Below are 25,251 nucleotides of genomic sequence, written 5' to 3' on the forward strand. Positions count from 1 at the left end.
GGATCCCATGCACCCGTGGGAGTTTTGTCGCTGCTGTATGAGCCACGTTGTGCTTTCATGCCCTCTTTATTCTGTGGGTGTCAGCTTATACCTGCTCTCTCTGGCTCAGGTGAAGCAGGCAGATCTGCAGCTGAGACTCGCCTCTGGCGATGCTCTGCCTCTCACAAGCCACGCTCCCAATGCTCAGCACGGCGCACACTAAAAGATCAGGCTCCTGAGATGACATGGGAGAGCAGAGAGTGGGACAGGGATGCTTCCCTGACTGTCTAGGAAACTCCAGTTGCCCCAGCTGGCCTTTCTCTCCCTGAGCCCATCTTGACTTGAGAACTGCACCAAGCATCTCTGCAGGGTTTTCTCAGTGTCTGTGTGCTTGTAGGGGTTCTCCAGCCATCCTGGCATTGCTTGTGGAGCTGTGGGGCCACGCTCATGTTTGCAGGGATCCTTTAAAGTGCTCTTTGTTGGCTCTCAGCCCTGTGTGGTCACTGCTGGTCTTTCTGCAGGTGCTGTGGCCAGCACAGTGGTGAAGCAGAAGCTGGCTGAGGTCATCCTGAAGAAGCAGCAGGCAGCTTTGGAGAGGACCAGCAACCCCAACCCTTCAGCCATGCCATACAGGTAAAACAAGAGTATCCTCTGGCCTGGCCTGAGCAGGACATCTGCTTGGGACCTGGAAAAGGTGGCTGTTTATCTTGGGCAAGATCTTGCCATTATCTTCCGCTTCCTGGTCTTTAGAAATATTGTTTAGTGCTAAACGTCTGTTGGGTTGAGATAGCTTGGTTCTGTGCGAAGTGCTTGCAGGAGGTTGATGAAGCTCCCACATTGTCTTCCCTGACCTTGTTGAACTTTGATGGCTTGTCCTACTCCTGATCCAAAAAGTACTGCCAGGCTCCTTGTCTTTTGTCCCAAGACAAAGCAAAACCAGCAGCTGGATTCTTTCTATAGGTGCTTGTGGTAGCAGACAGGACAAGCCTTTCTGGCCACGGGCAGAAGAGCTAGCACATGCCCAGGAAAGGCAATGCCCTGTGGGCCACCCTTGCCTTGGAGGGCATAGTGTGGGTGGCACGTGGCTGCCAAGTGGGAATGTTCTCTAACAAGATGTCTTCTCCCCGTAGGTCTCTGGAGCCTCTGGATCCTGAGGGCCCTTCCCCTCCTGTGCTCAGCACCTTCCTGCCCCCTGTCCCCAGCACTTCTCTTGACCCCCCAGAGCATTTTCCACTGCGGAAGACAGGTAAAGCCTTGGGGATAATGCCATCTCCCTCCTGCCGTGATACCCTCGCAGCCCGCTTGCAGGGGACGGCTGGGACTAACCGCCTTGTCTGCTCGCAGCGTCCGAACCCAACCTGAAGGTGCGTTGCAAGCCCAGGAAGTGCCTTGACCGACGCAAGAACCCCTTGATGCGGAAAGAGAGCGCTCCCCCTTCGCTCAAGAGACGGCAGCCCGAGGCGATTGGTGAGGGCTTCGCCTGGATGGTGGGGGGTTCGGAGAGACCTTGGGGCCAGGCTGGAGCAGCTATGGTCTGTCCAGGACCCTGCGCCACATCTGCCTGGGGGACGTATCTCTGGGGCTTGGCACGTTATCGGTGCCCTCCTCAGGACACAGCCTGTGGAGGGAGGTCTCTGCCATGATGGTGCAGGGATAGATGAGCCAGGAAAGGATGTTGCTGTAGCTGTACCCTGCTGCTTTTCGGGCCCAGGATGGACCTACAAGGCTGGAAGGGTCCAAGGCCCTGAGCAAATGCGGCTGGTCAGGATTCCTCACCGTGGTGTGCTGCCTCCTACGCTGGTAGGGCAGCTCCGTCTCCACTGTGCCAAAGGGAGGTTTGGCCATAGGAGGGTGGTGGGCAGCTGTTAGAGGGAGGGAGGGCTATGAAGGGTTGGGGTAGGGGCTGTGCAGCCCTTCTCTGGGTGCTTGTGCCCATCTCCCCCATTTGTTTTCCCTGCGCAGACTCCTCCCCAAGCAGTAGCAGCACCCCTGTGTCTGGCTGCAGCTCTCCCAATGACAGCCTCCCCGCTGAGCATGGAGCCCTCCCTGCTGCCTCCAGCATGGCCCACGAGGTGAGTTCTGACGGCCTCACAGCCAGAGGGCTTGCGGGCTGGGGCTTCTTGACCCCAGGGTTGGGTGCCCTGATCCTCCCATCCTAGGCTCAGGCGAAGGTAGCATCCCCCCCCAGGGACCACAGCCCTGAACCCCACTGCCCAAGAGCTGCCCTTAGCCCTGCTTTCCCTGCACGGTGGGATCCTCTGCCTGGCCCAGCGCTGCTTCTGACACGCTGTCCTCCTTCATAGTGTGCATTTCTTGTCTCCTAGCATATGTGCTGTCCCCATGGGTTCCCAATGCCCCTTGTCCTGGCCTCAGGCATTCTGCCAGGCAGCTAGGGCTCAACCACCCTCTTCTGCTGCCTGTGCCTGAGCTGCTTGTCCCATGCTGAGCTCTGCCACTGCTGGAGCAGGAAACTAATGAATTGTGTTTGGTGCAGACACCCCTGGCCCAGCGCCTGATGATGCAGGAGAGCTCACTGGCCCAGTTTGCCCTGCAGAGTGCAGCCTCCCTTCCGGCCATCACACTGGGATTGCCGGCTACCACTAGCGCCAGGGTAGGTAGCCAGGTTGTAGGTAGCCCCAGAACTCGGCAGAGGGTTCCCACAGGGCAAGGGAAGCCCTTTCCTTTGGGCCTGGGGTTCCTGGGGTAATGCCAGGCATGTGCTGGCTCTGAGTATTCACAGGTGCTGCCCATGGGCACGGTGAAAATATGCCGTCCCCTCCTCATGCTGTGTCCTGGCAGGTTGCTAACCCAGTCCTCCTCCTCTCTGCAGGGAGAGACAGATCGCCGCCCCCTCTCCAGCCTGGCACACCGGGTGCCCGTGCTGAACGGACCTGTCCTCGCGGGCACGCACTCGCCCATGTTCATACCAGCTGGCTTGGAGCAGCACGAGGCTGGGAGCCCCTTATCCCCTCGGCTCCAGCCCGTCATCATCCTCGAGCCCTCAGTCACCCACACTCCACTGGTGGCGGGTAAGTGTCAAGCTCGGTAATGGGTACTGAGGCTTTGTCAGCGCTGGCAGGGCTCAGCGTGGAGCTTCGCTCGGGGCAGGCAGGTTTTCTGGGTGCTGGGAAAGCCCAGTGGCCTTGATTTTTCCATGACTGTGCCGTGAGCCAGGGCTGAGGGAATGGAAGAGTTGACCCTGGTTCTAGCTAGCCAGCAAGCATGTCCTTGCCATGGGTGAAACCAGAGTTCTGCATGCACCATGGCCTTGACAATGCAGAGAGCACCATAGCTTTGGCTCTTCTCTCCACCTGCCCCTTGCCCTGCCTCAGCTGGGCTGGTGTGGAGCTGTTCACCCTTTCTTCAGCCCAGAAGCCCCTCTCCAAGGGTTCTTTCCTACCTCTTCCTAGGCTCTTGTGCCAGCAGATTTCACTACAGACCCTGCATTCAGCAGGGCAGCTCAGACCTCTTGGCTGTGCATCTAGCTGCCTTATTCCCCCCAACCCCTCTAAGTAATCCGCTCTGACTGCAGCAGAGAGAGAACTGGCTCTTTTGTGCTGGTTCCTAGCTCCATCTCTCCCTGCCCTGTCATACCTGCAGTGAAGGAAGCTTCTCCCATTGAGGGTGAAGCTGAGGGAGGACTGAGATGATTGAGGTCAGCCAGATCCTGTCCCCAGACCCCTGTGGGCTGTGTGATGCCAAAGCTATGGAGACAGAAGGAGGGGACCCATAAAGGCACAGCCCATCTGTCGTGGTTTAACCCCAGCCAGCAACTAAGCACCACGCAGCCGCTCACTCACTCCCCCCCCATCCAGTGGGATGGGGGAGAAAATCAGGAAAAGAAGTAAAACTCCTGGGTTGAGATAAGAACGATTTAATAGAACAGAAAAGAAGAGACTAATAATGATAATGATAACACTAATAAAATGACAACAGTAGTAATAAAAGGATTGAAATGTACAAATGATGCGCAGGGCAATTGCTCACCACCCGCCGACCGACACCCAGCCAGTCGCCAAGCGGCGAATCCCCTGCCCCCCACCCACTTCCCAGTTCCTAAACTAGATGGGACGTCCCATGGTATGGAATACACTGTTGGCCAGTTTGGGTCAGGTGCCCTGGCTGGGCATGAGAAGCTGAAAAATCCTTGACTGTAGTCTAAACACTACTGAGCAACAACTGAAAACATCAGTGTTATCAACATTCTTCACATACTGAACTCAAAACATAGCACTGTACCAGCTACTAGGAAGACAGCTAACTACATCCCAGCTGAAACCAGGACACCATCCATCCTAGCCTACCAGATACCGGGCTCCAGGGCTGGGTCACTGTCATTTTTAGGGCTGTCTGGAGATAGTCTGTATGGGTACAGACAGCACGGCTGCTTGCCACAGTGTGGACTGACAGCTCTGCAGGGTGTTACATCTGCCCAGTGGACAATGTCACCCCTCATGTCTCTTTCCTCTCCCCTCCAGTGCCAGGTCTGGGAACAGTCCCCTTCTCCTTCGCCCCCTCGCTCATCTCTGCAGAGCGCCTGTCACTCCCAGGCCACCATAAACCGCTGGGCAGGACCCGCTCGGAACCCCTGCCCCAGAACCCCAAGGCCATCCAGCAGCAACTGGTGTACCAGCAGCATCACACCCAGTTCCTGGAGAGACTCAAGCAGCAGACGCATCTGGGCAAGGTAAGTCATGGAGGCCCAGCCGGGGCGTGTAGGAGGCAGTGGGAGACAGATGCTAGAAGGGTGCGAGATGGCATCGTTACCTGCTGGGCAGTGAGTATTAGATGTCCAGGGCCAAGCCCTAGCCAGGAGCACGAGGTGCTGCCTTGCCCAGACTTGTAGCAGCAAGCTGAGGGTACCTGCTCAGCTTCCTTGGCTCCCACATCCATTGTGCTCCTGCCCTGAGATGCCCTGCCACCCCCCATGACTTTCTTGGCCTGACCTGTCCCCTGCCACCTCTCTGTGCTCATTCGTGACCCCTCCGGCTGCAGCGCATGGCTAAATCCAGTGAGAAGCCCCGTCTGCGGCAGATCCCCTCGTCAGAGGACATGGAGGCCGAGGGGACTCTCCCAGAAGCCGGGGCTGAGAGCAGTGACCCAGCAAGGGCACGCGTGGAGCCCACACGGCCGGGGAGCAGCGTGAAGGAGCCTGAGAGGACACAGAAGATGATGCAGCCTCAAGAGGAGCTTGTCCTACAGCAGGTACGCAAGGGCTGGCAGAGATGAGAGAGAGCCCTGGGGAGGGGTCTGGGCTGCCAACCCGGAGCAGCCCTTTTCCTACTGGGCACAAGGAGCCCATGGGCAAAAGGGACAATGCCTTCCCTGGCGGCCCCAAGCTGCAGAGAGCCCTCGGGGTGGTTTGAAGCCTTCGTAACAGGCTCGGGAGTGGGCTGTAAGAGGTGGAGTGCCTAGCCTTGTCCCTCTCTCCAGTTGTGGCTTAATTGCTTTGAGCATTAGACCTGAACAGGCAGCATGCAGAGATCCCTGCCCTGCAATTTGGAACAATTCTTTTCTCTGTCCCTTGGTGTCTCCCATTTGAGGCTTTGCGCAAACCCAGCAAAGCTGGTAGCATCCTGAGCCTGGGAAGATTCAGATCAGACCCTGAGAGCCACCTGTGTAAAGGGGTGCTGTGTGGGTAAGGACACAGGCACCACGTCTGTACCTTCCTTGAGCATGGGGCAGTTCGCTAGGACAGCGACGAGAGCTGCAGCCACCCCTGGTGTCAGTAAGGCTGGGCATCGTCCTCCAAATTGCTGCGCCTTGCTGCCCAGCACTGCAGGGCTGAGCCAGCAGAGAGCAGCAGATGCTGCCTGACGTGTCCCAGCTCCTGCAAACCGGCTCGGAGCCCCCCAGCATGGAGGGGGCTGTTGTATCCAGACCCTGGGAGGGTGCACAGTGGATGCTTCCCTTCCCTGTGCTGGGTGATGCTCCTCTCGCCGCCCTGGTGCCTTGCTCCGACTGTCGTGCTCACCGCCGTCTTTCTCCATCAGGCCTATCTCTGGGATTCCTACCAGCGCGTGCAGCACCAGCTCCTCAAGCGGCAGCCCTTGGCCGACTCCCCGGTGGTCTCCACCATCCATGCGGGGCACAGGCCCCTTTCCAGGGCTCAGTCATCTCCTGCCACCGCAACCGTCTCCCTTCCTGCCCAGGACACAGCCTCCAAGACGCTCTCCCTGCCTGTGCAGGAGCAACCAGCTAAGCCGCACTTCACAACAGGTAGAGCTCAGCCCCTGTGCGGGGCTGTCACAGCTGGAGCAGTAGCAGGGGCTGGTGACAAGAGCTTGGAAGGGAGGTGGGGATGCCCAGGGGCAGCTTAGCATCAGTCCTGGTCACTCCCAGACTCATAAATGCTTGGGAGCACTCTGTCTGGCTACAAAAAGAGCAGAGCAAGCCATGAGAGTCCCCTTCTCCTTATCTAAGGTGGCTTTTCCAAGCAGGACTTGTCCATCTGGCCCCTTGACTGTCATCCTGGTCCAGTGATGCTGGCAAGGTTCAGCTCTCTTACATATCCAAGGCAGGATTTGCTTCAAGCATGTTGGGACAGAGGCTCCCATGGTTTGACGGAGGTGTTTCAGTCAAACCAAATAGTTACGGGTGTGTGGGGCTCCTGAAAAGGAGCTGAATTAGAGCTGAATTAGCATCATTGAGGCCTGGGTGTCCAGTCCAGTCGTGGGACAGCAGCTCTCCTTGTGCATTGCAGGGCTGGTTTACGACTCGGTGATGCTCAAACACCAGTGCTCCTGTGGCGACAACAGCAACCACCCAGAGCATGCAGGCAGGATCCAGAGCATCTGGTCCCGTCTGCAGGAGAGAGGGCTGCGCAGCCAGTGCGAGGTGAGGGTGAGCAGCAGGGTGGGAGCCAGACGACTGTGCGGGAGGGGGATGCTGGTACAAGCAGATCTGATACTAGTGGTGTGATAGGGTATGTTGCTCCCATCTCCGTCCCTTTTGCTGCCAGATCTTCTCAGCTGGCTTACCACCGTTATCCAGAGGGCTTGGACTTGTCCATTGCTGGCAGTGCCAAATTGAGTGTGCTGGTCTGACCATCTCCAGCTTTGGATGGCAGCAGCAGTCTGCTCTGCTGGAAGATGGGCGTAGGGACAGGCGTGATCCTTATCGAAACAGGGTGTTTTGCCAGCTCTGGGAACATCAGTGTCAGTTCCAATCTGGTAGAAACCTTGCCCTGGTCTAGCTGGGCTGACTGGTCCACACAAGGCTCTGCAGTTATAGGAAGGTGGTGCTGGCATTCCCTGCCTGATCCCTGCCTGCGGGTGAGGGGGGTGCTCAAGTTCAAATCCAATGCAAGAAGCACAGTGTTCAGCCTTGCAGCTGCCTCCCCAGCTGCGGTGATATGAGGTGTGGCTGTACTTGGACAGCAGGACATGCCACCTTCACCCTTGGAGGCTGGCACGCTTGGGTGGGAAAGCCTGTTTTCTCCCACCTGGAGCGGCTTGGTCACAGCCCCTGTCTGCCACAGTGTCTGCGGGGACGCAAGGCCACCCTGGAAGAGCTGCAGTGCGTCCATACTGAGCGCCACGTCTTTCTCTACGGCACCAATCCCCTCAACCGCCTGAAACTGGACAACGGGAAGCTGGCAGGTGAGTCCACATCCACACCGCTCCCTTGGGCAGCAGTGCACTCGCCTTTTGCCTGTCACTGCCCACACATCCACACCAGGGTTCAGAGCACCCTCAGCCGTGGGGACCGCACCGAGCAGCTTCCCTGGAAGCTGGTCCTAATTCTGGTCAAGCAGCCCAAACCTCCCTCCCTGTGCTGTGTGCCCTGTCCCCCACCATTCCCCAGTTTCTCAGCTCTGAAGTCCTCCTTGTCCTCTCTCTCTGCAGGGATCCTGTCTCAGCGGATGTTTGTCATGCTGCCCTGCGGAGGGGTGGGGGTAAGTGCTCGATCTCTGCTCTGGCCAGTTTTGGACGGGGTTATGCCTTTCTTCTGTCCCCATCGAGGGTCTCCTTGTGGGCTTGAGTGGAGAGGGAGCTCCCGAAGCCTTTGGGCTGCCGAGGCTGGGTAGCCTCAGGTGGGAGCACTCCATCTGTGGGCAAGCTGTCGTTGTATCAGAGCTTCCCCCTGTCCTTGGGATGGAGCTAAGCATCCCAGCCGTGAAAGGGGATCCTTTATGCCTCCTTACTCTAAGGGTCCCAGGAACCAAAAGCCCCTCACAGCCATTTCTAAGAGCCTGAGGTGGTAGAAGGGAGCAAGCTGGCGGGACGGCCGGGGAAAGCTGCAAGCCGTGGTCCCCATTGAGGGAGAGGAGCAGTGTCAGGGGGACAGCAGCTCGCCACTTCCCTCCAGGCACTTCTGTGGCCTCTCCTTTCACAGCTTGCCGTCCTGGTTTCTCTCCATTCATTGCGTTCTCCTCTTTTCTTCTGTCTCCCCTGTCTCTGTCCTTCTCTCTCTCTTTCAGGAATGGTCTCACTCCATGCCTTCCTGCTGCCTCTTCTGGTTCTTCTCCTCTCCTTGCCCCCACTGCTGGGCACCAGCTCTTCTCAGCCCCGTTTGCATCTACTTTCCCCGCTCTGCTTCCCCCTCCCTGCTCTCCTCTCGCCCGTGCCCCAAAGGCGGGGGGGGCTGGAGCTGCCTCTCTCCGTGGGCAGAGGGGAGCCTTTGAGTTGCACACATGGCGTTGATCAGAAGAGACTTGAGTTTTCCGGCTCTGGCTCGGCCCTTGACGTGATCCTGATCAAACCAAGATGTTTGGTTAAATAAAATAAGATAAAGAAGGTAACGAGCGTTTTCTCAGTCACTCCTTCCAGCCCTCGGGTGCAGGGCGAGATGCTCTGTGCGGAGCTCAGCTGGGGGCTGGGGCTGACAGCAGGCACAGGAGCTGCCATCCCGGCCAGCAGCACCAGGGAGCTGCTGGGGAGCTTGCCCCATTTTTTGTGTGAGGTGGTCCGGCTCCATGATGCCCGGCCCTTCAGCCCGCATGGGACTTCAGCCCCTGGCCCTGAGCAGGGTGGCTGGCAGAGAGTGTGGGTCCTGTGACTGAGATCTCCTCCACCGGTGCCTTGTCCCTGTCTGACTGATCTTCTTGCTTCCAGGTGGACAGCGATACCATCTGGAACGAGCTGCATTCCTCCAACGCTGCCCGCTGGGCCGTGGGCAGCGTCACCGAGCTGGCCTTCAAGGTGGCCACCAGGGAGCTGAAGGTAGGCTGGCTTCACGTGGAGGTCCCAGATCTGTGCATCACCCCGTGGCCAGGCAAGAGGGGGGCTGTGGGGTCTCGCCAGCCGGCACCAGGTGCTCCCAGCCTTGTGCTGCTGTAGGCTCCATCCCCAGCTGTCTCCATGGGGCAGGACCAGCCAGCCAGGGGTGGAGGGAGTGCACAACGCTGGGGGTAGCAGCTCTGATCGCCTTGCCTTTGTTTTGTCCCCAGAACGGCTTTGCTGTGGTGCGGCCACCTGGACATCACGCGGATCCTTCCACTGCCATGTAAGAGCCCCTTCCCAAGCCACTGGTCTTTGGGCTGGCATGTGGGAAGCCCCAAAAACCAGCTCTTTGGCTCAAAATCACTCCAGACTAACCTCCCCCAGAACCCATCCGTATCCAGGCCAGGGGGGAGAGGGGAAAGGGTGAGCCCACCCTTCACGGAGCACGTGGGCCAGGAGGGAAGGGTTGCTCAGGAAGGGCCCCAGAGTGTTAACTGGCTCTGACTCCCTCTTTGCAGGGGATTCTGCTTCTTTAACTCTGTGGCTATTGCCGCAAGGCAACTGCAGCAGAAAGGGAAACTCAGCAAGATCCTCATTGTGGACTGGGTAAGTCTCCTCTGTCCCCCAGCGTGTCCCTGCTCCTCCCCAGGATGTCCCCAGGAGCGGGTGTCTGCGCCTCCTCCCAGCTCTGGTTTGGAGCTGGACCGGAGAGCAGCGAAACCTCCTCTTTTGGGGACTGGCTGCCAGGAGTGTGGCTGAGAACCACAGGAGCAGATCCTGGGGATGGGGGACCCAGCCCTGGAGCAGGGTAGAGATCCAGTTGCTTTTAGCTCCCTTAGGCTATTGGGCCACCCTGAAGGCTGAAAAAAAGAGCGTTCTCCCAATCTTTCTCTCCCTCTAGGATGTTCACCATGGCAATGGGACCCAGCAGATCTTCTACAGAGACCCCGACGTTCTCTACATCTCTTTGCATCGTCACGATGATGGCAACTTCTTCCCTGGTAGTGGGGCTGCTGATGAGGTAAAAAAACACCGACAGGCTGCAAGGTCTGTGCATCTCTGTCTGGGAACGGGAGCGCTGATGGCAAAGGCGATAGCCAGAACAGGGCACTGCCAGGTTTAAGCAGAGGGTAGTTTTGTGTCAGTGCTTTGCGGGCTCCTTTCCTTTTGATGCCTGATCCTGCCTGGTTCACCCAGCTGGCTGCAGAGCCGAGGCTTCATCCCAGCCTGCAGCCAGCAGTGCAAGGACGGGGACTGATGGCTGCGTGGAGATGTCAGGAAAATGCCATGGCTTCTGCTGCTCTTCAGCAAGCTTTGCACACCCAGCTGGCTCCTGTGGCACAGGGCAGGGGGTCTGGGACACCCAGCCCTGCCTCCTGGGAGCCTGGCAGAGGTGGAACCTGCTCAGGGCAATGCCCCAGCATCCCTGCAGGCCACATCCAGGCCTTCACTTCTGTCCTTGCTCTCTCGCAGGTTGGTGCTGGCCCTGGTGAGGGATTTAATGTCAACGTAGCCTGGACTGGAGGGCTCGACCCCCCCATGGGTGACCCTGAGTATCTGGCTGCTTTCAGGTACTGTTCCTTGTGTTTCTGCTTGCCTCCTCTTTCTCTCTGTGTCAGGCTGAGCCAGCACTTAACACCTCTTGCTTTTGCTTTTTTTTTACCCACGCAGGACGGTGGTGATGCCGATTGCACACGAATTCTCCCCCGATGTGGTGCTGGTGTCGGCCGGCTTTGACGCAGCTGATGGCCACCCGCCACCCCTGGGTGGCTACAAAGTCTCTGCTAAATGTAAGGAGGTGGAAGCAATGCCCCTGGCTCACGGCAGGTTGTTCCCACTGCCTACCCAGGCTGGGACCATGGTGTAGGGACGGCAGTTCTCCAGGGAGCCAGGGAAGATCTTTGGGGTTGTACCGGCCCGGCATCAAGGGCCAGGGCCCCAGCATTTTGGGCAGGGAGGCTGACAGCATCCCCTTGGGCTTCTCCTCCAGGCTTCGGCTACATGACAAAGCAACTGATGAGCCTGGCTGGCGGAGCTATCGTCCTGGCGCTAGAAGGTGGCCATGACCTTACGGCCATCTGCGATGCATCCGAGGCCTGCGTGTCAGCCTTGCTGGGCAATGAGGTGAGAGCTGAGGGTTAGCGGGTCGTGGCTGTGGGGCTGGACTGATGCTGTGAGCCGAGCCCTGGGCACAGCTCCCTCCTGTTGACCCCCTTGTGTCTTCATTTGGCAGCTGGACCCTCTCCCAGAAGAAAGCATGAGGCAGAAACCAAATCCCAATGCTGTGCGCTCCTTGGAAACAGTGATCCAGGTCCAGAGTGAGTGTCCCAGGGCTAGGGACTCAGTTAGCTAACATGGAAGGGCCAGGAGTTAGTATTTCCTCCCCTTTCCAGTAAACCCCATGACCTCCAAGGGGACACTTGGCATACAAGACCCCAGTGGAGCCCTCCATCATCATCCTTCTGATGAGAGGGTGATGCTCCATGAGTGCATTCACTGCAAGGGAAGCCCAGAGACCTGGGGCAGCCCTATCTTGGCACCTCCTGATTTTTGCTTCTCCTGCAGGTAAATACTGGGTGGCCGTACAGCGCTTCGCCTCCAAGCTGGGCTGCTCCTTCCTGGAGGCACAGCACCACGAGGCAGAAGAGGTGGAGACAGTCACAGCCTTGGCCTCCCTCTCAGTGGCCGTGATGGTAGAGAAGAGGTGATGCTCTTAATTGATCCTGGGAGATGTGGGTGCCCCTCGCTCCTTGTGTGCCTTGCTCCGACCCTCACGGGGGTGGCAGCAGAGAAAGGCCATGTCCCACAGCCAGATGAACTTCTGGGAGGCCAGGACAGTGCTGGCTTCAAGCAGGTCTTGGGCTCTGGGAGATAAAAATTACAACCATCCTCCTCACCGAGAGCTCTGGTCCTGTAACCCTCGCATCCCAGCAGATTTGGCCCCAGTGTTCAGCATCAGTGGGTGGTGGGGTGAGGTCCTGCATCCATCCATGTGGTCAGGACCTGGATTGGCTTCTGGGGGATTCAGTGCTGGGCTCTTCCCAATCAAGATGAAAACGAGACCAAATCCTCCTCCCTTCCTTGGAGGCTGGAGATGTGGGGGTGCATCATGTCTTTTCAGCAGGGTCCCCACCTGCCTACCACCTTTTCTCATCCTCAGCAGGACTCAGCCAGCGTCTGCGTGGAGCAGGAAGGACTGGCGAGTGGGGAGGCTTGTTGAATAGCTCCAGAAGTTGGGCTTGCCAGAAGGCCCCTTGATGCTGAGGGATGCGTTGTGTCACACGAGTCTCCTCCTTGTCTCATGTGTTGTGTTTCTCTATTTCAGGCCACAGGACGAGCCGATGGAGGAAGAGGAGCCCATGAACCAGTGATGAGCAGTGACGTTCTTTGCTCCTCTGCTTCCAGGATGTGGCTGGACTCTCCTGAGCCCAGCGCTCGCTCTTCACTCCTGGCTTCCCGTTTGCCACGTCATCCTCACTCCCCGAGTCATGGTCCTGAAATGGCCTGGACCTTTGGCTGCCACCTCTGCAGGTCTCCCAGAAAGGATGCTCCTGCAGCCACCTGGAAGATGTCCTCCTGCTCAGGACCGATGGAAAACCACAAACTCCCTCTGCATGGTGTGGCCTTGCAAACCTAGACCGTGCCTGCAATCAGTCCCCAACCTTCGGGACCTGAAACCCCTCTGGGGACATGTGTGAGAGACCTCCACCCCTCTGGCTGCGGTGGCAGCCAGACACAGACCTGCCCTTCTCCTGGGATCTTCCTCACCCTTGGGGAAGGGGTGGGTGTTGGGATGGATGTTGTGGCCGTGCTGCGGGTGGTTAGAGTCGCCTTCGGGACTGCACCCAGAGCTCCTCTCCAGCCAGGCAGTGATGCCTTTGAGAAGCAGCCCCGTGTTTTGCTCGGGAGGGCCAGGCTCTCTGTGTCTTCTCACGAAGGCTTCCTGCCTTCCCTTCCTCCGGTGGGGCACAAGGTGGGAGCGAGTGTGACGGTGACATGGGCCATGAGCTCGTTCTGCACGAGAAGGGTTTGGACAGCTGTGGATGATGCGCCGATGCCCTGCAGTTGGGGAAGAGCAAGGGCTGGAGTGTCTGCAGTGCCCAGGATTGCACCCATGGGACATCCTAACCACTAACCAGAGCGTGAACCCTCTGGTGCTGGGGCTCTGATTTGCACTATATACAATTGACGTGTGCTAATGTGAACCTTACGTACTCTTCTTTCCATGGGAATTTCGGGAACAAACACCTCTTCGTGTGGACGTTGCCAAGGTGCCTTGAGCCCTTTTCAGCAACCCGCTGACCTGAGGATCTGTATCAATGTAGACCCCTGTAATCCCTAAAGCAGGGGCAGCCCAGCTGTCTTCCAGTCTCCCCCCCCTGAGCCCACACTCCCTGCAGCTGCATCCCAAGCCCACCCCCAGCACCCCGATGGGCTCCTCTTCTCCAACTGAGATCAGATCAAGTCCTGTCACCCTCTGCTTGGCGCTCAGTTTCCCCAGGGATGCCCAAAGCCCCAGCAATACAGTGCCTGTCCCTGTACCATCTCAGGGTGACAGAGGCAGGGTCAGGCCCCCCCAAAATGAGCTGTCCATCTAGATTTGCTTTCTTCCCATCTCCTACTGCATCGTGTGGCTCTTCACCCCCTGTGTCTTCCCTGTGTCCCACAGGGACAGGTCCCCGCTCGGGCATCATGGTGCTGGGCTGCAGTGGGGTTTGGGGACAGCTGAGCTGGGGTGGAGGGGATGGATGGGACTGGTTGAGCTCGGGAGGTGGCTGGGCTCTGTCTGCAGGCACAGGGAGGAGATTTTGTAAAAAAAAAAAAAAAAAAAAAAAAAAAAAGTAACAAAGAAGGAGGGGAAAAAAAACCCGACCTTGGAAGAATAAAACATTTCTGTGTCTCAGACTGCCCAGAGCTGGGGTCCAGCAGCGCCGGCCGGTGGCAGAGACTTGGGAGGGTGCGAGATCCTTTACAGCCGAGCGACACGCGGAGAAGTCATCACGGCTACACCGCAGAACTGCCCATACCTCTCCGATGGCTGCCGGGGCTCGGGTCCCCACGCAAGGTGGTCCTGGGATGGGCACCCTCCACAGCAGCCTCTTGCTGGACAGGAGGGAGGGCAATCACATTGCAATGGGCAAGAAGGGGTTAAAAAGCACCCCAGACCCCTCTCTGTCTTCTCCAGAGCCTGGCATTTGTAGACACTATCCCTCAATCCTGTGGGTCTCCCCAGGTGAGCTGGGGGGTGGTGGGAAGGACCTGCTGCTTCTCCAGCCTTGGGGAACTGGGGCATTACTGGTGGCCCCAAGCTGGGGGGCTGGTACTGTCCCCCCCCTTCCCTATGGCCTTGCCAACCACTGCGGCCCCTTCCCTCTGCTCCATCTCCTCCGCCGTGTCCATCACCCCACAGCCCCTCTGCCGTGGCTCGTCCCGTGCCACCACTTCTCCCGCCGTCTGCCTCGGTTTCCCTTCCCTGCTCAGTCCCAACCTCATCCCCGTTTCTCCCAGTGGGTCCCAGCTGGACTCATGCCACGCAGGAGCTGTGCTGGAGTAAAGGAGGAGGCTATGGCTGCTCCTCGCCTCCGAGGAAGCCCAAAGCTCGATATCAAAGGAGAGTTTGTGCCCCAGTTTCCACCAGGAGAAAGCTGTGGGTGCAACTGGGTGAGCTCGGCCGTGGAAGCTGTTATTGCCTTAAAGCAGAGGAAATGCCCCAAACAAATGGCCTCTTTCCTCACTTTTAAACTTCTTTAGCATTTAACGTTTTTCAGGTTTCCTCTGGGTCTATCAGGGCATGATACCAAAGGAAAAAAAGCTGTGATTAATTAAGCTCATGAATTCAAGGGCTGGCCCTTCCCAGCCTGGTAGGTCTGGCTGGGAGCACCCAGCGGGACCCTTCATGAGCATCACCCAGCCTGGGCTGGGGTGGGTGACCCAGAAATCAACTCATCCTGCGCACCCCACGTGGTAGGGACACCCCCAAACTGGAACCAAAACCCTGCGCAACCCCTCTGCCTTCGCTCCCCTGTTGTGTCACCCCACCGGCAGCCGATGTGCCGAATGGTTCATGAGAAGCGCCGGCCCCATCTGCCAACCGGTTGCTTGTGGTTTCAACCCCAAAACAACGCGGTGGCGAGGCAAGCGTGTTTTTTTTTTCCTAGCAGACTTACGTGCTCGCTTGGAAGGGTCCCCCCCTCCCCATGGGGTGGCACCTCGTTGTCCCCAGGTCCCTCCTAAACGTCCCTTTCAGTGGTGTCCACTGAGCACGGAGGCTGGAGGTGGTGGTGGGGTCCCATGGGTGCAGGTCCTGCCGTGGTGATGCTGAAGCCCAGGTCTGGGTGGGTGCGTCGCTGTCTGGGTGCTCCCCCCCCCGCTTTTTGGTTAGGATGGAGAGAGGGACCTCACTGAGCTCCCAGCTGCCTGATTTTAACAGCTGAACAGCAGGCAGAGGAGTCCCACCGTGAAGCCGATGGTGGACATCTCCTCCAGCTCCGGGCAGGAGGTCTCCTCTGCAGCCATCCCCGTGAATTCCGGACGAGCACAATCCACCCCGTTGCAAACGGCGGATGGGATCTCCAAAACGGGCACCGGGTCCCACAGGAGTCACTCGTGCTTTCCAGCCGATGGGCAGGTTTGGTGGCACGGCGAGAAAAGCCTCGTGACATCGTGGGCACCCACGGCAAGGGTGCTGTGGGACACCCAGCGTCGTGCTGGGGTGGCCATCCCTCGGGGACGGGGTTTATTGGGGCTTTTCCCCCAAGACACATGAAGACGCTAAGGGCCAGAACATCTCCAGACCCATCCCTCCTTGCCCCAAACACCTTTTTCCCTCACCACTTTTTGTGTCTTTGGTAACAGCAACCATGATTTTGGGCTATAAATACTGAAAAAAAACCCCAAGACCTTGGTTCAAATTATTATTCCTTCCTTAGGGCTGACATTTCGCTCATTTTAAAATAAGTCAATATAGGGATTTTTTTTTTTTTTTTTAAAAAAAGACTCAACAAAATGTTACTTGAAAAATAATTTTTACAAAGATACTTTACTCTTTTTTTTTCAATTAGGGTTGGAAGCCTGAGTCTCCACAAAGAGGTATTTTCCTTTTATTTTTAAAGCACATTTTATTTTTTTGAAAGAAAATTTATATTTCTAAAGGTGGTTTCATTTTTCATGTGTAAAATACTTTGTCCGATGCAGTCAACGAAGCCATCCACAACCCTATTTTTAACGGAATTTTTATTTTTTTAAGCACATTCAGATCTTTTTAAAGGCTGCGGTCAGCTCCCCGGAGCAGGGAATCCACGCACATTGTACATAAAAAATTGAGAATTATATAGAAAAAGATAGTCTGAGCCTTGCTGTCGCTTCTCGTTGGATTCTCTGGTGTGTAATAAAGTGTGATCACTAATTGAAACTCTGCTTTGAGTCATTCGTAACACTTCTCTCCCACGTGGATTATTTTTAGTTGCATGCCTGTTGCAGCCTCGCTTACAGCGACTTTCCCCCCCCTTTCTCTGCTATTACAAGCAAAAAATACCTGATTCTCTTTTGCCCAATTTAAATAAAACTGGCCGAGCACCAGCGCTGACAGAGGGTGCAGGGGTGGGTGCGCGGTCACGCCGCCTCGTGCTTACAACAGCACCATTTCCTTAGGAAACAAAAGGATTGAACTTTGGAAAATTCCCCTTGGACTTTATTGGGATTGTCCAGAAACCCCGATGCCCCTCTCTCAGCCCCCCCCCAGCATCTCCGCATCACCCAATTCGATCTCGCCCCCGAAAAAGCCTGAATCCCCCCAAAGCAGCACTGGTCCCGAGATGTCCCCAAACTCCCCCGTCCTCACGGGGAAGAGGGAAGGGCTGTGTGTAACGTCTCCAGCCTTATTTTCCAGTAATTTCAAAGAAATCGGGTTTTTCCAACCGCGCGAGTGATTTTGAGACACGTCCATGGGATACGAGCGAGTGGAGGGTGTCGCGAGCCTCAGGGTTCGTTGAGGGGTTCAGCAGCCCCCCCAAAATCCACTCCGTGCCCCAGGCAGCCGTTCAAACCACGGTGTCGTGACGGTGCAGACCTTCAGAGCAGGATAAAAGCGGACATAACCCACGAGCCGTGCTCGGTCCCTGGCCAAACCCTTGGATGCCGCATTTTCATATCCCCGGGAACGCAGTGAGGACCAGGCCAGCGAGGGAGGGCTCGAGCCCCGTCCCGTATTCCCGAGAGGACTTGTCCTGCCTGGTCCTGGCAGAAGGCAGCTGCCTGCTCATCCTGGCTGTGGGGCTGGCCGCAGGCATCGGGGGGGGAAAAGCGGGGAGGACCGAGCCTGCTGAGCTGAGCATCGGCTTCCCCGCAGGCTCGGCAAGCAGGCGGCTAGGACCGGAGTGGATAACTCGACTATTTCTTACCTGCGAGTCAAAAATAAATTACACCCTAAAGAGTTTCATACGCAGCATCCAACCAAGCTCACTCCAAGCAAAACCACCCAGGTCCTGGTTTGGGTCCCTCTATCCCAGCCCTGGGTTTTTGGAAAGGTCAGAGCAGCCCTGGGGGGTGAGGAGGGCTGGTGGGGTGGGATGGGGTTCGTGCTCTCCTGCTCGCCGGGGAGGCTGCTGTCGTTTTTTCGGGTGCTGGAGGAGAGCAGGGTGGCTGCGTCTGGGTGCCCAGGTGCTGGCAAGCTGCTGCTTGTTTCCATCGAGGCGGAGGCGTAAGACCTAAGGGGAGACAGACGGGGTCAGCCCTGCTGCCAAGTCACCGAGGTTTTGGCTCGGCACGGCCAGCCCAGGCTGCCCAAAATCATGTAAAATCCGGCGCTCGGCTGGGAAGCCGGCGGGGGGAAGAGCCGTGTTTGGTTGCTGGCTCCTGAGCCTTCGTGCTTCGCATTCGCAGACTTCCCCGTAGCCGCAAGGATTTGCATGGGACGCGCTGGGAAACGTCCCTGCACCTGAGCCCGGGACCGTGAGCGTTCCAAAAAAATCACAGCTTTTACCCCAAATATGCGTCTCTGGGAGGATGGAGAAGGAAAAAGCAGCCGAAGCGCTCATCTCTCCTTCCGTCCCCTCCGTGGGGAGGACTGGTGTGTTATCCCGGTGATGAACTGTTCCCTCCCCAGCCCGGAGGACGACAAGCCGTCCCCAGGGTGGGCGACGCCGGAGGGGACCCTGTGGAGCCGCCGGGCGCATCCAGCCGACGTCGGACGCCAGCCTGGAGCCAGGGGCCGTGGTGCGGGTGAACCGAGCCCAGGAGCAGGGCAAACCGGGCTGGTGGCCTGATCCGGATCTTGGGCAGGGAGAAACAGCTCCTGAGGGCTGGAGGAGATTTAGCAGTGGCTCCAGCAGGTCTTGAGGGAGCAGGCATGGGGGCCGAGGGGAGACGAGCCCTGCGGGGCGATGGTTTCATTTTGCTGGCCCTGGTGCTCTCTGCGCTTTCTCCCCATCACCCCCAGGTCTCTGGTTTTATTTCATCACACCCCCCGCCACCCCCGCCGAGCCTTCTGCTTTTCTAGTCCCTCCTTGCGCAATAGTGGAGACCTTTAACTCTCCGGAGAGGAGCCTGGAGAGGAATAAATCAAACCCTCCAGTAATTCACCCCGGGCACCGCTGAGGTAATGCAGACGGGGGCCGGCAGGCTGCTGGGGGCAGCCCCTGCCCACCCCCTCTGCAGGCAGGGCTGCCCTCGGGGCTTGCAGACAGGACAGAGCCTGCCCGAGCCAGATGGCAGAAAGAAAAAAAAAAAAAATAAAAAAATCCCCAAAGTCCGATGTGTCCCACCACTGTCCCTTTGGGATCATGGTCTGAAAGGTCTGTGATGGATGCTGTGCACATCCACGGTGCTCAAGGGCAACGGTGTCCGGCACGACGGGCAACCAAAAAGGCCGGGATCCAGTTGGCACAGCACCGGGATGTCCTGGGGTTTGGGAAACACAGGCACGAGCATCTCAGCCCTTATAAATCTTAATAATCTCCCCTCGCCTCACGGCACGGCCATGTCTTAAGCCAACAAGGTCGAACACCAAATAACGCACTCACGGCATGATTGTGAAGGCTGCCGAAGGGCTTTGGGAGCCTCCAGAGGGGATTAACCCTGCTCCGATGGGGCAGGGCTTGGGGATGGATGTTCACGAGGCCGGCACGGACCAGATCATGGAGCCGGGGAGACGCAATGCTCTGCGAGCCCGTCCTCAACGCCCCGGCTGACGACTGCCCTTCCCTCCCTCCGCTGCATTAACACCCTCGTCTCTGTTCAGGTACAGCCCTATAAAAGGAAATTAAATGCAAAGCCCGTCTTGTTAACGCATCTCCTTCGTTCCCCCTCAGATCCCAGGTGCATTCCCGTGACACTCGGCGATGAAATACGGGTTCGTTTCAAAGGCATTCCTCTGGGCTAAGCGAACGCAGCTGAGATCTAGCGAGCCTGTCTCCTCGTGGGGATCGTAAACCGGCAGACATTTTAATGCTCGTGAGGGCTGGCTCTGTAATTTTATCTCCGTTTTAATTTTAACTAATCCCAAGTAGTGTGGAGAACCTGCCTTCCTGAGATGGAGAGGAACCTGGTCCCCTCGGGCAGGTTCGGTGTTGAGTTCTTCCGTCTTTAATAGAAAGGAGGAAGTTTTTGCTGGAAAAAGGTTTTTCTGACGGTGAAATGAATGGCAACCCCTTGACATATCCTTGTGCCAGATGCTCTCATGCCAAGGGACCTGGAGAGGGATGGCTGAACAGCCTGTGGCTTTCCCTGCTCCGGGCTGGGCTCTGGGAACTGCGGCAGATGAAATCGGGACAGCAAAGGCGATGCCACCCCTTGCTCCTACACAGCAGTCGGGGTGTCCCCTGACAGCCCTGGCACGGTGTGGGCTGGTGCTGGTCGGGCTGAGCATCCCCAGCCCCGTCTGGTCCTGCAGCCTTACCTGGAGCCAGTGTGTGGGATCAGCCCCGGGATTTTGGGGGATGTCCCGCATCCCTCATCTAGGGCAGTTCCTCCTGCCCCGAGGCACCAAAACTGGAGCCTTCAAGGCACTGAACATCTCTTCTTCTAGCTGTCCATCCTGCAGATGCCGTGGCAAATGCCACACCGGCTCTGTGCTTGTGGGAGAAGCCAGCAACCTTTGGAGGAAAATTCTGGCCTCTAAACTTGCTCTATGCCAGAGGAAGGAGCAAATCCCAGAAGCATCCTGCCAGAGCACATGGATGGGAGCACGGAGTATGGCTGGGACTTAACGTGGCCCGAATGGAAAAAAGAAAAATCACCCAGGCACAGATTTCCCAGGATTTGGGCAAATCCTCGTCTCTTCTGGGAGCTCAAACCAAAAGTGAAAGCGAGGTGGTTCCTGCCAGCGCAACTCCTCGCCCACTGGACCTGGCTAAGGAAGAGCCCAGTGCCTGGGCTTGCTCGGAGCCAGCCTGGGCATCCTGGACCACCTTGGCCAGTTTAACCAGCAGTGAGCGAATGGACCCACTTCTCACTGCTTTTAAAGGACTGATCCAGGGTGGCACGGCAGCTCAGCCGGACAGGACCGCGCTTTCTTGCCAGTCTGCACAGGGATCGCAGCTTTTTGAAGCAGATGCTGCTTTAAATGCATTTTCTGAGCAGATCTGAATAGGGAAGGGAGCTTTCCCCAAGCTCCTTTAATACCCTGGTGCTTTAATACTGTGCAATGAGATGTATTTATAAATAAAAGAAAATGAAGCATCCACCCGACAAAGCAGACTCCAAGCAAGAGCAACAGTCCCCAAAGGGAAGATTTATCCAAGGTCTTTCAGGATAGACAATTAAGTGAGGGCAACGCAAGAAAGACAATAAATCCAGGGAGACAAATGAAGGGCAAGGAATATCACCCCTTACAACTCCGCCAGTCTTTCCCCGCCAGCAGTTTCAGCTTCCAGCCTCATTTTCTCCTCCAGCAGGAAAAGAAACCATTTTAATGTGCTCAAGACTGTGCTGAAAAACCGTGAGCTTGGGGGACTTCAAACATTATTTTTCTTGCCTGAGGGCTCAATCCCTCTTTCCCCGGATGATGTCTCCTGGTTAACAAGGGCATATCCACATCCAGCTATTCCAGCACCCTTTGATATTTAATAGGCTGAGTTCCAGTGGAGACCAGTATGCTGGCGCTCGCAGCAGCCATTAGCTGCTTTACATTATAAAATTACAGTCCCATTGCAAGCACTGGGTTAATTCACTTATGGGAGAGAGAGAGAGACGCAGCCTTTCCAACTCCAGCATCGCTTCCCCTATGGCTGTTCCCTCTTCTTGGTCTTTGCTTAGCAAATCCTCCTCCCATTACTTCCCTGCCCAACTGGGAGTTGCTAATTGGTACCCGAATACAGCTGCAGGTTGGCACAAAGCAGATTATTATCTATTCAGCTGAAGGATGCTTTGCCTCAAGGCAAGCACCGGAGCCGCTTGGGATGAATATTAACCAGCAATGATAAGCACACCGAGCGTACCACGCTCACAGGACATGAGGGATTTTTTACATGGAGGCTTTTTCATTTAGCAGAGAGGTCTTTAAGATCACTAAGGGTCTTTAATACCTCTGTTTATCATGGGAACACAATTCCTGCCAAGCACTCAGTTTAAATAAACAGGTCTACAAGTCAATGACCGGACGCAGAGCTGCACGTCAGCCCACACACGCGTGCGCCGAGAGCAACGGCCCCGAGTCTCGGGGCAATGGGGAGGGGACTCAAAATCCCCGCACCTCCCCAAGGCGAAAATCCCGTTAGCTGGGCTTTAACGACGTGCACAGTTTTTTCTTAAAAACCATCCACCAAAGAAACCCACGGTCCCACTGGGCTGATTCCACCTCTCTTGCAAACCTAGGAGCAGGGCAGAGCCGTGCCGAGCAGCCCTCGTCTTTTGGGAGCATGCCCGGAATACCCCGCATCCCCGAAACAGCAAAACCCAGCTGCAAACTGCAAAACTCACCCGGCTGCAAAAATGTGATGCCCAGAAGAGGGTAGAGGAGGGTCTGGGGGGGATATGGGCTTGCTCTGCTTGGGGCACTCAGCAGCCCGACTTTCCCCGGCAGCTTTTTGGCTTCTCAAAGTGAGAACAAGTAACCACATGCTTTGCTTCTGGCTGTCCCGCAGGGGAAGGTGTCCCTGACGGCGCCCAGCCACGGCTAAGGGGCAGCAATCCTGCTTCCAGCAAAGACAGTCTTTCATTTTTTAAACAACCAGGTCTACCCCAAATAATTGTAATCTACACATGGATATAGAAAACGGGCAGTTTTCCAGTGGGTTAGAAGAGATCTTAGAAAGGCTTGCAGGAAAATGAGAGTTTAAATGTGGCACATCCTTAAATGAAACACCCCTAGGAGCTGGTCAACCTCTTTAGCCGGTGCTTGCACCTACATCTGCAGATCTGGCCTGAAATTCAGGCCTGAAATGTTAAGTGGCAAAGCCCAACAGCAGGAGGGTCAGCAGCCGCAGCAGAGGGTCCCCCGCTACCCGGCCATCACTTGAGCCACTTTGCAGCAGTTTGCTATGAAATATTTTGTCTCAGAAAGGCCACTTTCCTCCCTTTCCCACTCCCTCTGGCCTTTGGAAACATGAGATCAGCATGGAAAGCCAATTTTTTTTTTGCACTATGGCTTCCCCCAGAAGTACCCTAAAGGCAAAGGCATCGGGACCCCATCGTCCTCGGCAGGGACCAGCGCTCTCACATCAGGCTGCAGCATCACACCAGTCCCTGCCCCAGCTGGGGGTCAGCATGCCTTAAATTAGGGTCTTGCACCCACTCAGCACTTCTCATCGCAGGGTCTGGCCTGTCTTGGGTTATAAATATGCTGCTTCTGCCTGGAAGGAGACCATGGCTGGGCATGGTCCCGCATCCCTGCACTGAATTGGGACTGCAGTAAGACCGGCCAGGAGGAGAAATGGCATGCCAGGAGGAGAAATGGCATGCCAGGAGGGTGCAGGAGGCTGACCCCAATTGCTGGCAGAAAATAATAAGAAAATGGTCTTTCATGGGCAGCCCTTAGTGGTAGGTGCAAGAAAAATAAGTGTCCTTTTGCAGCTGGCTTCCCCAGAGGACCCGGTGGTCTCTCATGCCCAGCACCAGGGCCGACACAAGGCAGGGGTTAATAAGTCAGTGCCCGAGGAAAGCCAGAAACCCTGATCCTGCTTAGGGGACAACAGGGACTCTCGGGAGCTGGGCTGGGCTCCCATGAAGTGTCCCCGAAGTCCACAGCTTGGGAACGTCCTCTGGAGCTTTCTGCTCCTGCTCACGGGCTGCAGGAAACGTTAGCACATAGCTGATCCTTCTCCCTCCGTTCCCTCCTTTCTCCCAGCCCAATGAGACCTAAAGCACTGAAAATAGGATTATTCCCCTCTCAGCAGCTTTACCAGTGATTGAAAGGATGCTCAGGTGGTAGCTGGATGGTGCTGAGTACATCAAACAAGGGGTGCAGTGCAACGAGCAGGCAAACCTCACCGCCCCGGCATCCTCGCTCAATATTTTATTCCCTGCAACGTAGGATGCCAACAGATCCAAAGGGATTATGGATCCCATCTTATCTGCAGCGCTTCAGGAGAGGGCTAGGAGAAAGCCCGGCAGGCTGGAGGCCCCAGGGCCACCCAACAGCTTCAGAGAACGGCAGCCGAGATTAATCCGGGCAGCCAGGACAAGGCTGGGCGCTTCGCACGGTGGGACCAACAGCAGCCATCGGCCGGGGCTGCCGCTGGTCTCACTCGTGCGGTTTTGACACCTCGGTAACCCAACCGCATTCAGGAGGGTGTCTGCTGATTTACACCCCCTCCCGGGTTACCCTGGGAGGATAAATCAGATTTTTTTTAAGCCCTCGTTTTAAACCTTTCACTAGCCTGCCCCGGACCAGACCCCGCTAAATGAGATCAGTCGTTTTAGGGCTCCGCCGCTCGGCCCCCTGCAACGTCCTACCGGCCCCGGCGAGGTCGGGAATCGCCACCTCCTCCGACCGCCGGCCTTGGCGGCGTCTGGGGTTCGTTAAAGCAAATCGCTTGCACGTGGAGCGTGAGGAGGGGGCGGCTGCTTCGCGTTTCCCCCGCGGGACCGACCTGGGGGAGACGCGTGGAGGATGCAGGAGCGAGGGACGTACGGAGGTGTCGGCGGGGAGGTGGCGATACATACCCCGGCTCAGTGGGATGCGGACATGGACCAAGCCCCTTCCATCCTCCAGACGGAGAAGGCGTAGCTGAGCCTCTCGTGGGCCAGGTAGTTGCAGCTGGTGATCTTGTGGTCCAGCTCATCGCTCTGCAGGACCTGGTACAAGAAGTCTATGTAGCGGGCGGCCAGCTTGAGGGTTTGGATCTTGCTCAGCTTGTCGGAGGGCAAGGTCGGGATGATCTTCCGCAGCTCCGCGAAGGCGTCGTTGAGCGACTGGGTCCGCTGGCGTTCCCGCACGTTGGCGATCACGCGCTGCGTGTGCACGTCCTCGAAGGACTGCGGGACGGGGCTGCGCTTGCTCCGCTTGCCCTGCGGCGAGGGCGCGCCGCAATCCTCCGCCGGCTTGCCCCCCTGGCCGCGCTTGCGGAGGCATTTCTTGTGCAGCCGTTCGCCTTCCTCCTCGCTGGTGACCAGGCTGCCTTCGGGGGAGTCCGGGCACATGCTTTCCTCTTTCATCTTCTCGGCACCTTGCGGGCGAAGGGCTCTGGGGGTCTCACGAGATGCGACAGCCGCAGCGCATCGGCAAGGAGGCCTGGAGAGGAGCCGGCGCCCGCTCAAGAGGTACAGCCTGGAGCATCCACCCTTCAGCCTCCCCAAACTTCCCAAGCCTTGCAGAGCCCTCCAAGGAGCTCGGTTGGTTTTTCCTTTGGGCTACAGAGAGGAGGGCGTTCGGATAACTTTGGGGAATGGCTCTTGCTGATAGGGCGAGGAGGACCGTGGGCGGACCAGGCACAGACCAATGCAGCCGTGCAAGGTAATGCAAACATCAGTGGAGCTTATGGGTTCCAGATTTCCTCCCTCCCTCCTCCACCAACACCCCCAAGCCCTCCGGCACAGATGCTCCTGCCTGCTGCCCGGATGTCAGGGGACATTGCCTATGCTAATGTGAGCACCAGCCATGGAGTTTAGGGGAGGCTTTTTTGATTTTTAGTCTTTTTTAAAACTTTTTAAGCCCAATTGACTCTGCAAAAGC

General features: G+C 57.0%; 2 protein-coding genes across 12 annotated transcripts in view; one reads left to right on the forward strand and one right to left on the reverse strand.

Annotated features, from left to right (window-relative positions):
* Positions 1-16,126, forward strand: part of HDAC7 (histone deacetylase 7) — a 93,314-nt gene extending 77,188 nt beyond the window's left edge. For 10 of the 11 annotated variants that reach the window (XM_069806257.1, XM_069806259.1, XM_069806255.1 and 7 more), the window contains exons 4-25: positions 501-612; positions 1,110-1,225; positions 1,324-1,446; positions 1,942-2,051; positions 2,474-2,590; positions 2,810-3,008; positions 4,458-4,666; positions 4,975-5,184; positions 5,973-6,198; positions 6,683-6,816; positions 7,460-7,580; positions 7,827-7,876; positions 9,036-9,143; positions 9,371-9,426; positions 9,662-9,749; positions 10,045-10,164; positions 10,617-10,714; positions 10,815-10,933; positions 11,134-11,267; positions 11,377-11,461; positions 11,709-11,847; positions 12,469-16,126. In XM_069806257.1, coding sequence (XP_069662358.1) covers positions 501-612; positions 1,110-1,225; positions 1,324-1,446; positions 1,942-2,051; positions 2,474-2,590; positions 2,810-3,008; positions 4,458-4,666; positions 4,975-5,184; positions 5,973-6,198; positions 6,683-6,816; positions 7,460-7,580; positions 7,827-7,876; positions 9,036-9,143; positions 9,371-9,426; positions 9,662-9,749; positions 10,045-10,164; positions 10,617-10,714; positions 10,815-10,933; positions 11,134-11,267; positions 11,377-11,461; positions 11,709-11,847; positions 12,469-12,514 — 2,720 coding nt within the window. In that variant the 3' untranslated portion in view covers positions 12,515-16,126. The remainder of the gene's footprint in view (positions 1-500; positions 613-1,109; positions 1,226-1,323; positions 1,447-1,941; positions 2,052-2,473; positions 2,591-2,809; positions 3,009-4,457; positions 4,667-4,974; positions 5,185-5,972; positions 6,199-6,682; positions 6,817-7,459; positions 7,581-7,826; positions 7,877-9,035; positions 9,144-9,370; positions 9,427-9,661; positions 9,750-10,044; positions 10,165-10,616; positions 10,715-10,814; positions 10,934-11,133; positions 11,268-11,376; positions 11,462-11,708; positions 11,848-12,468) is intronic. The other variant, XM_069806256.1, reaches the window with a different exon arrangement.
* Positions 16,127-16,219: 93 nt separating this feature from the next.
* Positions 16,220-24,941, reverse strand: LOC138689809 (twist-related protein 2-like). Its single transcript, XM_069806288.1, has 2 exons — positions 24,243-24,941; positions 16,220-17,848 (listed from the first exon to the last, which is right to left on the reverse strand). The coding sequence occupies exon 1, from the start codon at positions 24,732-24,734 to the stop codon at positions 24,249-24,251; it is 486 nt and encodes a 161-aa protein (XP_069662389.1). The 5' UTR covers positions 24,735-24,941; the 3' UTR covers positions 16,220-17,848; positions 24,243-24,248.
* Positions 24,942-25,251: the final 310 nt, after the last annotated feature.

Source organism: Haliaeetus albicilla, chromosome 18 (assembly GCF_947461875.1).
Source record: "Haliaeetus albicilla chromosome 18, bHalAlb1.1, whole genome shotgun sequence".
Taxonomy (NCBI): Eukaryota; Metazoa; Chordata; class Aves; order Accipitriformes; family Accipitridae; genus Haliaeetus; species Haliaeetus albicilla.